The sequence below is a fragment of the Mizuhopecten yessoensis genome, unplaced genomic scaffold, assembly GCF_002113885.1.
Source record: "Mizuhopecten yessoensis strain PY_sf001 unplaced genomic scaffold, ASM211388v2 scaffold7529, whole genome shotgun sequence".
NCBI lineage: Eukaryota > Metazoa > Mollusca > Bivalvia > Pectinida > Pectinidae > Mizuhopecten > Mizuhopecten yessoensis.
In genome coordinates this window covers 333686-347422 of record NW_018407093.1, presented here as the reverse complement: position 1 = coordinate 347422, position 13737 = coordinate 333686, and the positions used below count along the sequence as shown (strand labels likewise).

The 13737-nt window shown below is 36.8% G+C and overlaps 1 protein-coding gene across 1 annotated transcript in view; it reads right to left on the bottom strand.

Moving 5' to 3' along the window:
• LOC110453876 (cell adhesion molecule 2-like) overlaps positions 1-13737 on the bottom strand; it is a 76696-nt gene that overhangs the window by 28295 nt on the left and 34664 nt on the right. Inside the window, exons 6-10 of the mRNA XM_021503067.1 lie at positions 9272-9364; positions 8178-8267; positions 7711-7732; positions 7306-7358; positions 6713-6740 (exon numbers count right to left, since the gene is read on the bottom strand). Of these exons, the coding sequence (XP_021358742.1) occupies positions 6713-6740; positions 7306-7358; positions 7711-7732; positions 8178-8267; positions 9272-9364 (286 nt within the window). The remainder of the gene's footprint in view (positions 1-6712; positions 6741-7305; positions 7359-7710; positions 7733-8177; positions 8268-9271; positions 9365-13737) is intronic.

Here is a 13737-nt window from a genome sequence, read left to right as displayed (position 1 = left end):
GGATAGGTACACATCAAATATGGACAAACACTGACACAACCGGACAGGTACACACCAAATATGGACAAACACCGACACTACCGTACAGGTACCCACCAAATATGGACAAACACTGACACTACCGGACAGGTGAACATCAAATATTGACAAACACTGACACTACCGGACAGGTACACATCAAATTTAGACAAACACTGACACTACCGGACAGGTACACATCAAATATGGACAAACACTGACACTACCGGACAGGTACACACCAAATATGGACAAACACTGACACTACCGGACAGGTACACACCAAATATGGCCAAACACTGACACTACCAGACAGGTACACATCAAATATGGACAAACACTGACTCTACCGGACAGGTACACATCAAATATGGACAAACACTGACACTAGCGGACAGGTGAACACCAAATATAGACAAACACTGACACTACCGGACAGGTACACACCAACTATAGACAAACACTGAGACTACCGGACAGGTACACACCAAATATGGACAAATACTGACACTACCGGACAGGTACACATCAAATATGGATATACACGTCAAGGTACGGATAGTGAGGATCAGACTTGGTGGTTGTCCATAACAGGACACGTGTACTGATTTTCTTCCGTTTGAATTTATGTATTGTAGTGAAAAGGAATAGAAAAGTCAAAAGTTCAGATTGATAATATGTTTTTGAGGAAATGATGTTCGGAATAGATCAAATAATCTATTGATTTCTTCAAAATTGTCATCGATCCCGATCAATTATTTTGAAGTTTAATTCGAGGTACGATAAGTTTGATTCATCTTTACGTAATGAAGGTAAATTAAATATAATCACGTGTTTGAAAAACTTCGGAGTTCCTCAATATATGTATATTTCCAACAGGATCGTTTTTTTCATATCATGTATTTTTTCAAACCAATTTGGGTCAATTAAGGTCAACCACTATGGCTGTTTAACTCATGACTCTAGGTATGGTAGTTATAACATAATATTTCTGTTTTGTAAAACAATATGCACGTGTTAAGATGACCTGGAATCTAGTCGTTATGACTACAAATACCAACAAAACATAAAGTATGTCTTAATATGATGACAAAACACCTTTCAAATATATTATTTCAAGTCAGGACAACCATTACTTCCTGTTTTAAAGCTTGAGTAGTTTGAAAATCCATTCAGACCCGTTATAAAACATTCTATTCGAATCAGATTACAATTCATAGTGGGACACGCTAATTTACTTCCTGTTTCAATTTCAAATACTTCGTATACTTAACATGGTCAGTAAGGTGGGGTCATTTACATATAGACACACTGTCATAGACTGTACTGATCCATATACCCCTATCTTTATATAAAGGTAACAATGTCTTCTTCAAGTTATTTGTTGTGTACAAGAAAGTGGAAGTCACGTATTATTCCAGTGGTATAGGGTCGTGGAAATGTACCACTGTTACATCACAGACTGGTGATGATACATACCCGAGGAGAGGACAACACAACTAGAGGTCATATGACATCATAGAAGGACGCTAGACCCTGATATAACATAGACATTTAGTGGTTTACTTACCCGAGTAGAGACACCAAACTAACGCCGACACAATCAACACAGCAGACATATTGACAGTGTGTTTTAACCCGGAACATGTTCTGAATGTAGATAAGCCACCCTATGTATAAATCTGTGACAGCGACCTGTACGTGCTGTACCTAAGGAAAATAGTTAACGTTTATTTATATATATGATTATGAACCCGGAAGGGGTGCAAACGATGTTCTAGTAGTATACCATGGACGTATCAAAGTTACCTTCCGTAGTACTGACCTACACGTATATAATATATAATTACACGTATATATGTATTTTCGAGTGCTTACAATATTGATTTTGAATGCAATGGTTTGCCTGAAAGTGGTACTTTTCGTTGATACTTGAATTTTATTCAACAGTTAAGTATCCATTAAATTGTCTATAGGGGCAAATAATTTTATAAATAGAAACCTGAGATGAAAGTTAGATTTGAAATTAGTTTGATTTTTACCCCAGAACACATTTTGCGCATGGATAAATACAGTCAATACCGTAATCCGACCTTGCCCTCACAAGGGTATTATTTTTAGAAGTTGAAAGAGCAGTGAGAAAAACTCGAATGTGTGTTGATTGCATGGAAACCTGGCTACAATTGGTAGATGCTACAACAGACTCGTTATGAAACCGTGGCTGAGAGACACGTGACAGCGTTTGAAGTGTGTGTCCTTGCGACAGAGCGTAGGACAACAGTTGATTGTTACTCGGGATGATTTAAACAGGAGAGTGTACCACTCAGTGTTTTTCCTATTGTGATGTTGACACGGTCCTGTTATATGACCGTAGGGAGAATTCGTTTTTGTGGTTAGACATAGACACGATTTGCCTTGTCTCAAACTTTTCATCATTCAAACTTTGTACGATTTTGGAAGAGCTTTCACTCGTGTCAATGCATAGGATTCAAAATCAATGTCTACTTACTTAATACTTGTTAACGTTTCATTACCGCTAGATGATAATTCATCACCAAAAATATCGGGCAATTCCAAGCAAATTGTGGGAAGATCGTTCGATTCTGTCATGGTTTAGATCAGTGCAGTGTAACAGACGAAACTGTATTGCTGATAAATTGTATAAGTGTCAAAATTATTTCTATTGTTTATTTCAACCGATGTGCATTTTGTATGATGTTGCAGATCTTTGTCTTTTTTGTTGTTGTACTAAAAGTATTTTTTTTTAGATAACATTTCTTTTACAAATTTACAATTACATTGTAAAGTCTCACAATGCCCAGAAATATTTCAGCTGACGTCATGTTTGTTTACAGTGGATATTGTAGTTCCGGTCTCTGTTATATTCATACGCTAAGAATTATGTCTCGTGCTGCATGGTTTTTAAAGCCCGATCAACGACACTGCTTTCAAATAGTAACGCATTTTAATTTTTCTTGATCTTGAAATGCCGAATTACACAACTTCCTAACAAATTGTTCATGCAATTAAGATTATATTTTTGTGATATAAATATTGTCACTTACTGTAAGCCTTTTATACATAAACTATGGTAGCTTTTACACATTATGTACAACACGTAATTTTGTAATAGATACCTCGTAATTACAACATCAGAGCTTCAAAATTACAAAACAAAATCCTTCAAAAATACAACGTAGATACATCGTACTTTTTGTAATAGATACAATGTACCTCGCAATTATAATATCAGAGCTTTAAATTTTGAAACAAATATGTTCTTCAAAAATACAACATATGTACACCGTATTTTATCATCAGAGCCTCACAATTACAAAATAAAAATCTTTGTTTAAAAATACATCATACATTTTGTAGGTTCATTGTTATACTTCCAAAAATTCAACATAGGTTCATCGTACTTTTGTAATGTATACGTCGTGTTTTGAACATCAGAGCCTCAGAACACAAACAAATCAAAATTACCGAAAAGAATATGATTTTACTATCCTCAATTCTAGGGGTCACTTACGATCGGAGTGCAGGTGAGCACAGAACATTAGAGAGATTAACCAATTGAATTTCGAAGATTTGGAATTATATTCTCTACAAGCAACAACTGAAAGGAATGACGGCTCAGCATCATCAACTTATCCCTCATGCACGGGAAATAACGATTATATTGACATTACTTTTTAGTTACGAAGTCAGTTTCTGGTAGTATTCTTAGCATCACTTTGCTAAACCCTTCCCCATATCGTTAATTCATATTTAAAGTTATTTAGTGCAGCGTTAAACTGGCATCACTGTATTATCTAGTCCTACCTATGGTAATGCTGACTGTACTGGACATGTTGTACGTGTTCCCGTTAAAGTTGTTCGTGGCCTCACAGACATAGTCTCCTGATTGGGCAATCTTGATGTTGGTCAGTTGAAGCTGTGCTGAGTTTCCGACCTGTGTTTCATTAAGCCGCCAAACATACGTAGGAGTGGGGTTACCCTCGGCAGCACAGGTCAAGGTCAAGGTGGTGTCCTCGTAATGAACTGCTGTATTTGGACTCTTTGTAATGGTAGGCGCTCTCACTTTGTCTATTTGACGTAAAACAACATTAATCATGTATAACTTAAGATACGAATAAAGAGCTAAGAGACAACCTTAATATGTTAATATTCCTTTTATCTAAACACCTTAGTATCAAAAACTTATTTTCTTCATTTGTCACAGTTATTTATTTAATCAAAGACATTTATTACGCTAAAATTTATCACCATACCATATGTTTTTCCTTTTTACTGTAAACAGAAGAAAAAAAGATATTGGTCAAAATGACCCAATACTTTCGCCATAACAACATACAACATCATTATGAATCTTATTATAATTGATAACTAAATAATAAGATACACATTGACTTACAAAAAACGTTGATGACATTAGTCAGTTTAAAGTAGGCGGTGTCTGTTGGGTCGCTGATGGTTTCCTGTTGTAAGGCACACTTAACAACGATACCATTGTCGTCTTTGGTCATCGGTATAGAGATGACACTACTGCCGATGTAGGTACAGTCGGTACTAGGGGATGTCTGTGTGGTAGAGACTATAGTGGTACCAGTAGGGACTGTGGAACCTTTGTACTTGGTCCATAAAAAGGTCCCTGCCGGCCGACCAACATTACCGGTACAAGTGAACGTGACCGTCTGTCCCTCCTCAACATTAGATGATGGCACCACCTCCACTTCCTGAAATGCTGTGGCGTTAGGCTTTGCTGTGAACATCAAGTAGAGGTATGTATACATGGAACATATCACACTTTCTTTTTGAGAATCGCACGTTCACGAGTATTTTAGGAATGTATTATCTGAATAAAAACATGTAAGCATGATGTTAAGTAGGTCACCTTGTGATAAAAACAGTAACAAAAATAAGATTTCCTGCTTTTCATAGCTGTAGTGCTAAATAAAATGCTTTATTGTTTATATTTTTCAATTATTAGAACACAAAGTAATAAAAGGATACATTTTAAGATCTAGAAAACTAACAGGTAATTTACCTTTGGCACATGACCATTAAAAAGACATATCTTATTAGATAGAAAATATTAGGATAGTATAAACCCACACTGTCATACCTGTGACTGTAAGACTGGTGACACTGGCCGGATTGAACTGAACATAAAGTCCATCAAGTCCAAATACATTACATTGGTAGTTACGCTCATCACCACATACCACACTTGTAAACTTGATCTTAGCTGTGAGTGAGGAATATGTTGGGTTTGTTAGAACTACTCGTCCAAAAACAGAAGGGTTTGTTAAATTGTTTAACGTTGTAGGACGTTGTGATGCTCCTGGTGGACTAAACCCTGCTATTTGTTCATATGTCCCAGAGTCTTTTGACGTCTCCCTTTTCCATGACATGGAAAACACTGTATCAACGGATGCAAGTCTGTATGTACACACAAGTTCCACATCATTGTCTCCCAGAAGTCCCACTGGGTTTACTGTCGTTGTTACAGAAATATCACCTTGTACACCTGAAATGGTCAACACAATTCATAGTTATGTTAAATGTGGTTTGTATTTAATGGTATGTCCGTCAGTCCGAGCATCTCTTATACTTACAATACACGTATCATTGCAGCAGGTATGTTTAAGTACTTAGACATATTGATGTACCATTTTGAACAATTTATTTTCTTTATCAATTTCGCGGTTATTTTCAAATATTGGAAAGAGATTAACAAACTTGTTTGTAATAACGTCGTATTTATGACGCACGCACGCATGCATACTATTTCACAGGGATATACAAAGGTGTATTAATTATATTTATATATGTGTTAGTACCTGAGAACGTTTAATTAATGATAAGGTTGTTTGAGTCCAGTACACGTGTCCTGTTAGGGACAGTCCCTATGTCTATTTTCTGTGTTCGGTCCGATAAGAGTTCGTTACTGTCTGTGATTTTTTTTTATTTCCCGAACAAAACCGTATACACGAATATATTTGTTGTTAAAACAATCTGAAATGTACAAAATAAATGCCTTAGTAAAGGTTTGAGCTACAGTGTAATTAACATCACTGTCCCGAAATATGTTTTACATTACGGTAAAGTTGAACATATTTATGTACATGGATATTTACCTTCATCGACTTTTATGTCGTGTCAATGTCTATAGTTATATGTTCCACGGACGACGTCCAGTAAGTATATAGACTCAGCTGTAAATGAGTACGTGGTTGACCGGTGCTAAAACTGTAGAATGCTAGCTGTGAGCGCCGAAATTGCAGCACCGGCTGAATGCTACCCAGGGAGTAGAGAAAGATATAGGCTAGTTGCAATGACCTTATATCCACGGATAATAATGTGTGAACCGCTTTGAGACTACCTACGAACTAAGTTGTGATAACGCGGTATATCAAAACCTCGTATTATTAATATTATTATAATAAGACCCGGCTGTCTGCGCGATTAAGTAGGTAAGTCGATCATATTCAAAATATGCCATACATAAGTCATTTAAAAGAAAAGACGTCCCGAATACGATATCAAGTTAATTGTGTTATTGAAGGTGTTTTGAACAATAACAAGAAATGTGAATAATTATATTACCACTTTTCTCGTTGTATCTGAATTATCGACCGAGGGACGACCTACTTTAAGAGGACAATGTGTTGATATATGATAGCATTACCTTTCGTCTTCATCGTGGATTGTACTTACTGAAAAACAAAATTCATTCTTGATCAAAATTTCTTTTAAATCGAATTATTCATCCAGATATCAAGATGTGTATGCCAGTTAAAATGCTCCTTTACTGTGAAGATAATGAGATTAATTACTAGGTTAGGTTTACAGGGGAATACAACATTTACGCAGAAGAAGGTGTTGTGAAAACAATCTTATTCCAGCACGAAAGTGAAAGAAGGAAAGATTAACATAACAAGGTAGAAAGTGAATAGAATCATGTGTTTCGGAAGGTAAGCGATTTCTGTTTCATCAACGTAAATCTAGGTCAAATCTTATATCACGTCGTCATAGTGAGAAGCAGTATAGTGCAACGGAATCACTGATGTGCATAAGCAAAAAACACTGAACTCATATCACATCTCGCGCTACATTGTGTTGTAAGTTTCTCTGTTAGTAAACAGTTAGAAAGTTATATATATATATGCAATGTTAGTAACAGGTGACAGGTGAGCGTCAAGTGCCCGTAATGGGTATAAAGCAAATCTCATTTCGTCTGTCGTCTTACAAGAACAACCTGAAAGATAATTTGCCGTTTACCTGAATGATGCACTCTTTGAAAGTGAGTTGATGCCTTCATTTTTGAAATTTTGCTGGAAAGTAAAATGTCATTTATACACGTCATTTATTATCAAAATTCCGATCGCTGTTCTACTTACTCTTAACGTCACGATATCATATCAGCTACTTATACTAATTTAAGATTGCCTGATGACATGTAACCTACTGCGAAGCCTGTATCTATTCTATTTAGCATTTGTGATTGCATATTGATTCTTATCTTCATTTTTTGTAAAAAATGCTTTTGACATCCTTAATATATTATTTTCCCCCGACAAACATAACATCGATAAACGGTTGATACATTTGTGTTGGAGAAAAGGACATTTTAAGCGAAAAAATACCCGGCAGCACAGCATTCTATTGTAATATAACTATACTTACAAACAAGGCAGTCCTTTGTTACCTAAAACAAACACATCACTTGAACAGAAATTCATTCAGCAAAACTTAAGCCCAGTATTAATTTCACACTTCACATTCGTTTCTATGAATATTGTGTTGTAGTTGTATTCGATGTAATGATACATTCTCATTTATTTTGGAGGATGGAGAAGGGGACAATCCAAATGAGCGGAAATTTCTCGAAATGCAGTATGATGAATGTACATACCGAGAAAACTTTACGCGCGATATTTAAATTTGTATGGACACAATGTAGTGCTTTAGAAAGATGTAAAACATAACAGGTATTATCATTTTTCGGGAACGATTAAGTCGACATCAAATAAATACGCAGGAAAATCCTTAAAAATCATGTTCAATAAATATTTACTATCATGATATCGCGAATACCAAGCGTGTAATAAGATGAACACAATATATAAAAGGACTATCAGTTATATACTCACGACTAATGAATATCCCAAGTACGACGGTCACTATCAGCAGGATCACCGACAAACACAACATGACAGCCCCAGCTGTATATAGGCGTGAATCTGTATAAACAATGTATGATTTATTTAAAACAATGTATGCCCTCCACTCATTACAAGAACATCTCCGTAGTAAAAACAATCGTAACCAATGGAGTCGCTTGAATTAAATTGTATATCAAACAATGTTGTTAAACATCAAATTACTTGCAAATTGTAAGAAAATGAAATGAACAACTTACTGTGCAACACTACCTTATGTTTTCAATGAGAAAATCATATGCATCTTTAGCGCCATTATTTGTCTTTGGCTTTCTACTTACACGTCCTGTCAGGGATTTATATATGTTTATCCTTACCTCGATCGTCGGTCTCTGTTACCACGTTCTGTCAGGAGTTAACATATGCCTATACCTACCCCGACCATCGGTCTTCGTTACCATGTCCTATCGGGGGTTTATACATGTCTATTTTTACCTCGATCGTGTGTTTCTGATACCACGTCCTATCGGGGGTTTATATATGTCTATACTTACCTCGATCGTCTGTTTCTGTTACCACGTCCTTTCGTTTTTTTTATATATGTCTATACTGACCTCGATCGTAGGTCTCTGTTACCACGTCCTGTCGGGGTATACATAAGTCTGTATCTACCTCGATCGTCGGTCTCTGTAACCACGTCCTGTCGGGTACACATAAGTTTGTATCTACCTCGATCGTAAGTCTCTGTTACCACGTCCTGTCGGGGTACACATAAGTCTGTATCTACCTCGGTCGCCCGTCTCTGTAACCACGTCCTGTCGGGGTACACATAAGTCTGTATCTACCTCGATCGTCCGTCTCTGTTACCACGTCCTATATCGTGGGGTACATATATTGATATGTACTGCTTTCATTGGTCGCATGCTCTTTGGTACTGTTTCCTGCCATTTGGTGCATATGTGGTTTCATAATTTGGTACTGCGTCTTTATGTTGGGTATATATATATTGATACTTACAACCTTTATTGGTCTTTTGCTCATTGTTTCTGCGTCCTGCCGTGTGGTTTATATATGTTGATTCTTACCGCCGTCATCAACTGTCCGCTGTATGGTACAGCCTCCTGATGCCGGGTCTACAGATGTGGTAGCAGTCGTTGGTGTAGTGGTAGGTGATGTTTCTGTAACAAAGTACGTACCGAATCGTTCCGTATTTTCATACGTCAAGCAGTGCCCAGTAAACCAAGCGCCCTCTACTTTGTCTGGTTGTTATTGATTTATAGGTGCCATGAAATGGTTTTTTTTGAAAGTATTCGAACTTAAATCACAACCCAAGCGCTGTTTATAGGTGTGAATCTGTATAAGCAATGTACGTTTTAATTAAAACAATATATGCCCTCCACTCATAACAACAACATCTCCGTAGACAAAAATAAAAAATAAAAAAAATATCGTATCTAATGGAATTGCTTGAATGGATGAAATCGTATATCAAACGATGTGTATTGGTCTCTTGCTCATTGTTTCTGCGTCCTGCCGTGGTTGATATTGATTTACAGGTGCCATTAAATGTTTATTTTGAAAGTATTCGAACTTGAATCGTTAATGTGTCAGATAAAAATAAGTGTTGATTTTCATACAATAGGTGTCTCCATCATATTACATAACGTTTAGAGTTCTGTCTCCGGTGGAAAATATTTCAATAACAGATAAATAACATAACTGGAATTAACTCCCTTATAACGTTTGGGGAGTCAGGTGTTTTAGCCGCGTTTCCTTTTATTGTATGATAATATGATTTTATTATTCTCGATTCCAGGGGTTACGCTCACTTACAATCACTGCGCCATATAAGGGTTGCAGGTGAGCAAAGAACATGGGAGGGCGTAACCGATGGAATATCGAGGATTTAAATTATATTCCCTACAGGCAACAACTGAAAGGAATGCCTCATGTTCTTGAAACAATGTTTATATTAACATAACTTCTTTGTGACAGGGAAGTTCTGGTAATATCATTAGAATTTTTTGGGATAAAGTTAAAACTACCCTTCACCATATCGTTAATTCAGATTTATAGTAATGTGGCGTTAAACTGACATCACTTTATTTCTAGTCCTACCTATGGTAATCCTGACTGTACTGGCCATGTTGTACGTGTTCCCGTTAAAGTTGTTCGTGGCCTCACAGACATAGTCTCCTGATTGGGCAATCTTGATGTTGGTCAGTTGAAGCTGTGCTGAGGTGCCGACCTGTGTTCCATTATGCCGCCAAACATACGTAGGAGTAGGGTTACCCTCGGCAGCACAGCTCAAGGTCAAGGTGGTGTCCTCGTAATGAACTGCTGCATTTGGACTCTTCGTAATGGTAGGCGCTCTCACTTTGTCTGTTTGTTGTAAATCAACACCATCATGTACATCTTCGAAAACGAATAAAGAGTTTACAGAAAAAACTTATTACTTATTATCTTAATCCTTCTTTAACTTAATCACAAAGGTATCAACAATTTTTTTTCTCGTCACAGTTAGCAATTTGAGCAAATACATTAATCACCATACCTTATGTTCACATTTTACTGTAATCAAAAGAAAAAGAAAAAAAGAAAAGAAAAGAAAAAGTGACCCAATACTTTCGCCATAACAACATACAACATCATTATGAAACTTATAATTATTGATAACCAAATAATTTGATACGCATTTACTTACAAAACACGTTGATTACATTAGTGAGTCTAAAGTAGGCGGTGTCTGTTGGGGCGCTGATGGTTTCCTGTTGTAAGGCACACTTAACAACGATTCCATTGTCGTCTTTGGTCATCGGTATAGATATGACACTACTGCCGGTGTAGGTACAGTCGGTACTAGGGGATGTCTGTGTGGTAGAGTCTATGATGGTACCAGTAGGGGCTGTGATACTACTGAACCTGGTCCATAAGAAGGTCCCTGCCGGCCGACCAACGTTACCGGTACAGGTGAACGTGACCGTCTGTCCCTCCTCAACATTAGATGACGGCACCACCTCCACTTCATTAAATGCTATGGCGTTAGGCTTTGCTGTAATCATTCAGTAGACGTATGTATACTGGGAACATATTGCACTTTCTTTTTGAGAATCGGATGCTCACGCGTATTTTGGGAATTTATTATCTGAATAACAAAACATGTTAAATAGGTCAACTAGGGATAAAGAGAGTAACAAAAATAGGTTTTTCTGCTGTTCATAGCTGTAGCGTAAACCATTATACTTTAAAATTGTTTATTGTTCATATATTTCGATTATTAGAACACAAAGTAATAGAAGGATACACTTTAAGATCTAGAAAACTAACAAGTAAGTTTTCTTTGGCACACGACCATTACAAAGACATATCTTATTAGATAGAAAATATTAGGATGGTATACACCCACACTGTCATACCTCTGACTGTAAGACTGGTGACACTGGCCGGATTAGGAGTGATCTGTGCATTATTATTAAGTCCAACTACAGTACATTGGTATTTACGCTCATCACCGCATACCACACTTGTAAACCTGATCTTAGCCGTAAGGGAAGAATCTGTTGGGTTTGTTAGAACTACTCGTCCAGAAACGGAAGGGTTGGTCAAATTATTTAACCTTGCAGGACTCTGTGATGCTCCTGGTGGACTAAACAATGCTATCTGTTCATATGTTCCAGTGTCTTTTGATGTCTCCCTTTTCCACGCTAAGTAAAAAACTGTATCAACAGATACAAGACTATATGTACACACAAGTTCCACTTCATTGTCTCCCAGAAGCCCCACTGGGTTTACTGTCGTTGTTACAGAAATATCACCTTGTACACCTGAAATGGTCAATACAATTCATAGTTATGTTAAATGTGGTTTGTATTTAATGGTATGTCTGTCAGTCCGAGCATCTCTAATACTTACAATACACGTATCATTGCAGCAGGTATGTATAAGTACTTAGAAATATTGATGTACCATTTTGAAGAATTTATTTTCTTTTTCAATTTCGCGGTTATTTTCAAATATTGGAAAGCGTTTAAAAAACGTGTTTGCAATAACGTCGTATTTATGACGCACGCACGCATGCATACTATTTCACAGGGATATACAAAGGTGTGTTTATATATATATATGTTTTAGTACCTGAGAACGTTTATGTAATGATAAGGTTGTTTGAGTCCAGTACACGGTCCTGTTAAGGAAAGTCCCTATGTCTATTTTCTGTGTTCGGTCTGATGAGAGTACGTTACTGTCTGTGATTTTTTTTTATTTCCCGAAAAAACCGTATACACGAATATATTTGTTGTTAAAACAATCTGAAATGTACAAAATAAATACCGTAGTAAAGGTTTGAGCTACAGTGTAATTAACATCACTGTCCCTAAATATATTTTACATTACGGTAAAGTTGAACATATTTATGTACATGGACATTTAATTTCATCTACTATTAAGTCGTGTCAATGTCTATAGTCCAGTGAGTATATGTTCTATTGACTCATTTGTAAATGAGAACGTGGTTGGGCAGTGCTAGAGTTGTAGAAGGCTAGTTGTGAGCGCTAAAAATTGCAGCATCGGCTGTATGCTCCCCAAAGAGTTTAGGAAGATACGGGCTGGTTGCAATTGCATGATAACCACGGATAATAATTTATGAACCGCTTTGAGACGACCTACGAACTAGGTTGTGATAAAGCGGTATATAAAAACCTCGAATCATTGTCATTATGAGACCCGGCTGTCTGCGCGATTCCGCGAGTGTACTCTTGGTTTTATTGAAAACTCCATCACATATGCACGACTCACCTCTCATACCGTGATACGTGCTCAAGGTACATAACCAAATATGGACAAACACTGACACTACCGGACAGGTACACACCAAATATGGATATACACGTCAAGGTACAGATTGTAACGAACACACTTGGGGGCTGTCCCTAACAGGACACGTGTACTGAACTCAAACAACCTTATTATTACATGTAATGCAAAACATAAGTTTCTTCAGTTTGATATTACGTATTGTAGTGAAAAGAGTGGAAAGGATAATGTAACTAAAAGTATCAAACCAGTAATTTATATCATTTTTCATTTGCTGCTTCAAAATGTAAAATATATAAAGTTCATTTCAGACGACTAACGACTGATTAGTTTGCTATATTATGCTGTGAAAATACCTCATATTCTTCAATAAAAGGCTAAAAAAAGAGCAAACGTCGTCGATCATAGCTGTCGTTTATGAAAAGCACACCTTTGCCCAAGCGGCGATCGCCTCGATACTGGTAACCTTTTACCGGAAAGCTACGTAAAACATATATGACAATTGTATAAGAAAGTGCTTTATATACATAAACGACGACTTTTACAATATAAATGAGAAAGAGCTATCATCTAGGAGGTACAGTCACAGGGACCTGCGAATTTGTTACAGCTGTATCTGGACCTAAACGGTACGATCAAAGCCCCTAAAAAATGTACATTTACTCTGAACACATTAGTTTATGTCAAAATATAGTTGTAACAAATTCCCAGGTCCCTGTAGAATCAGCTAATTTGTCAT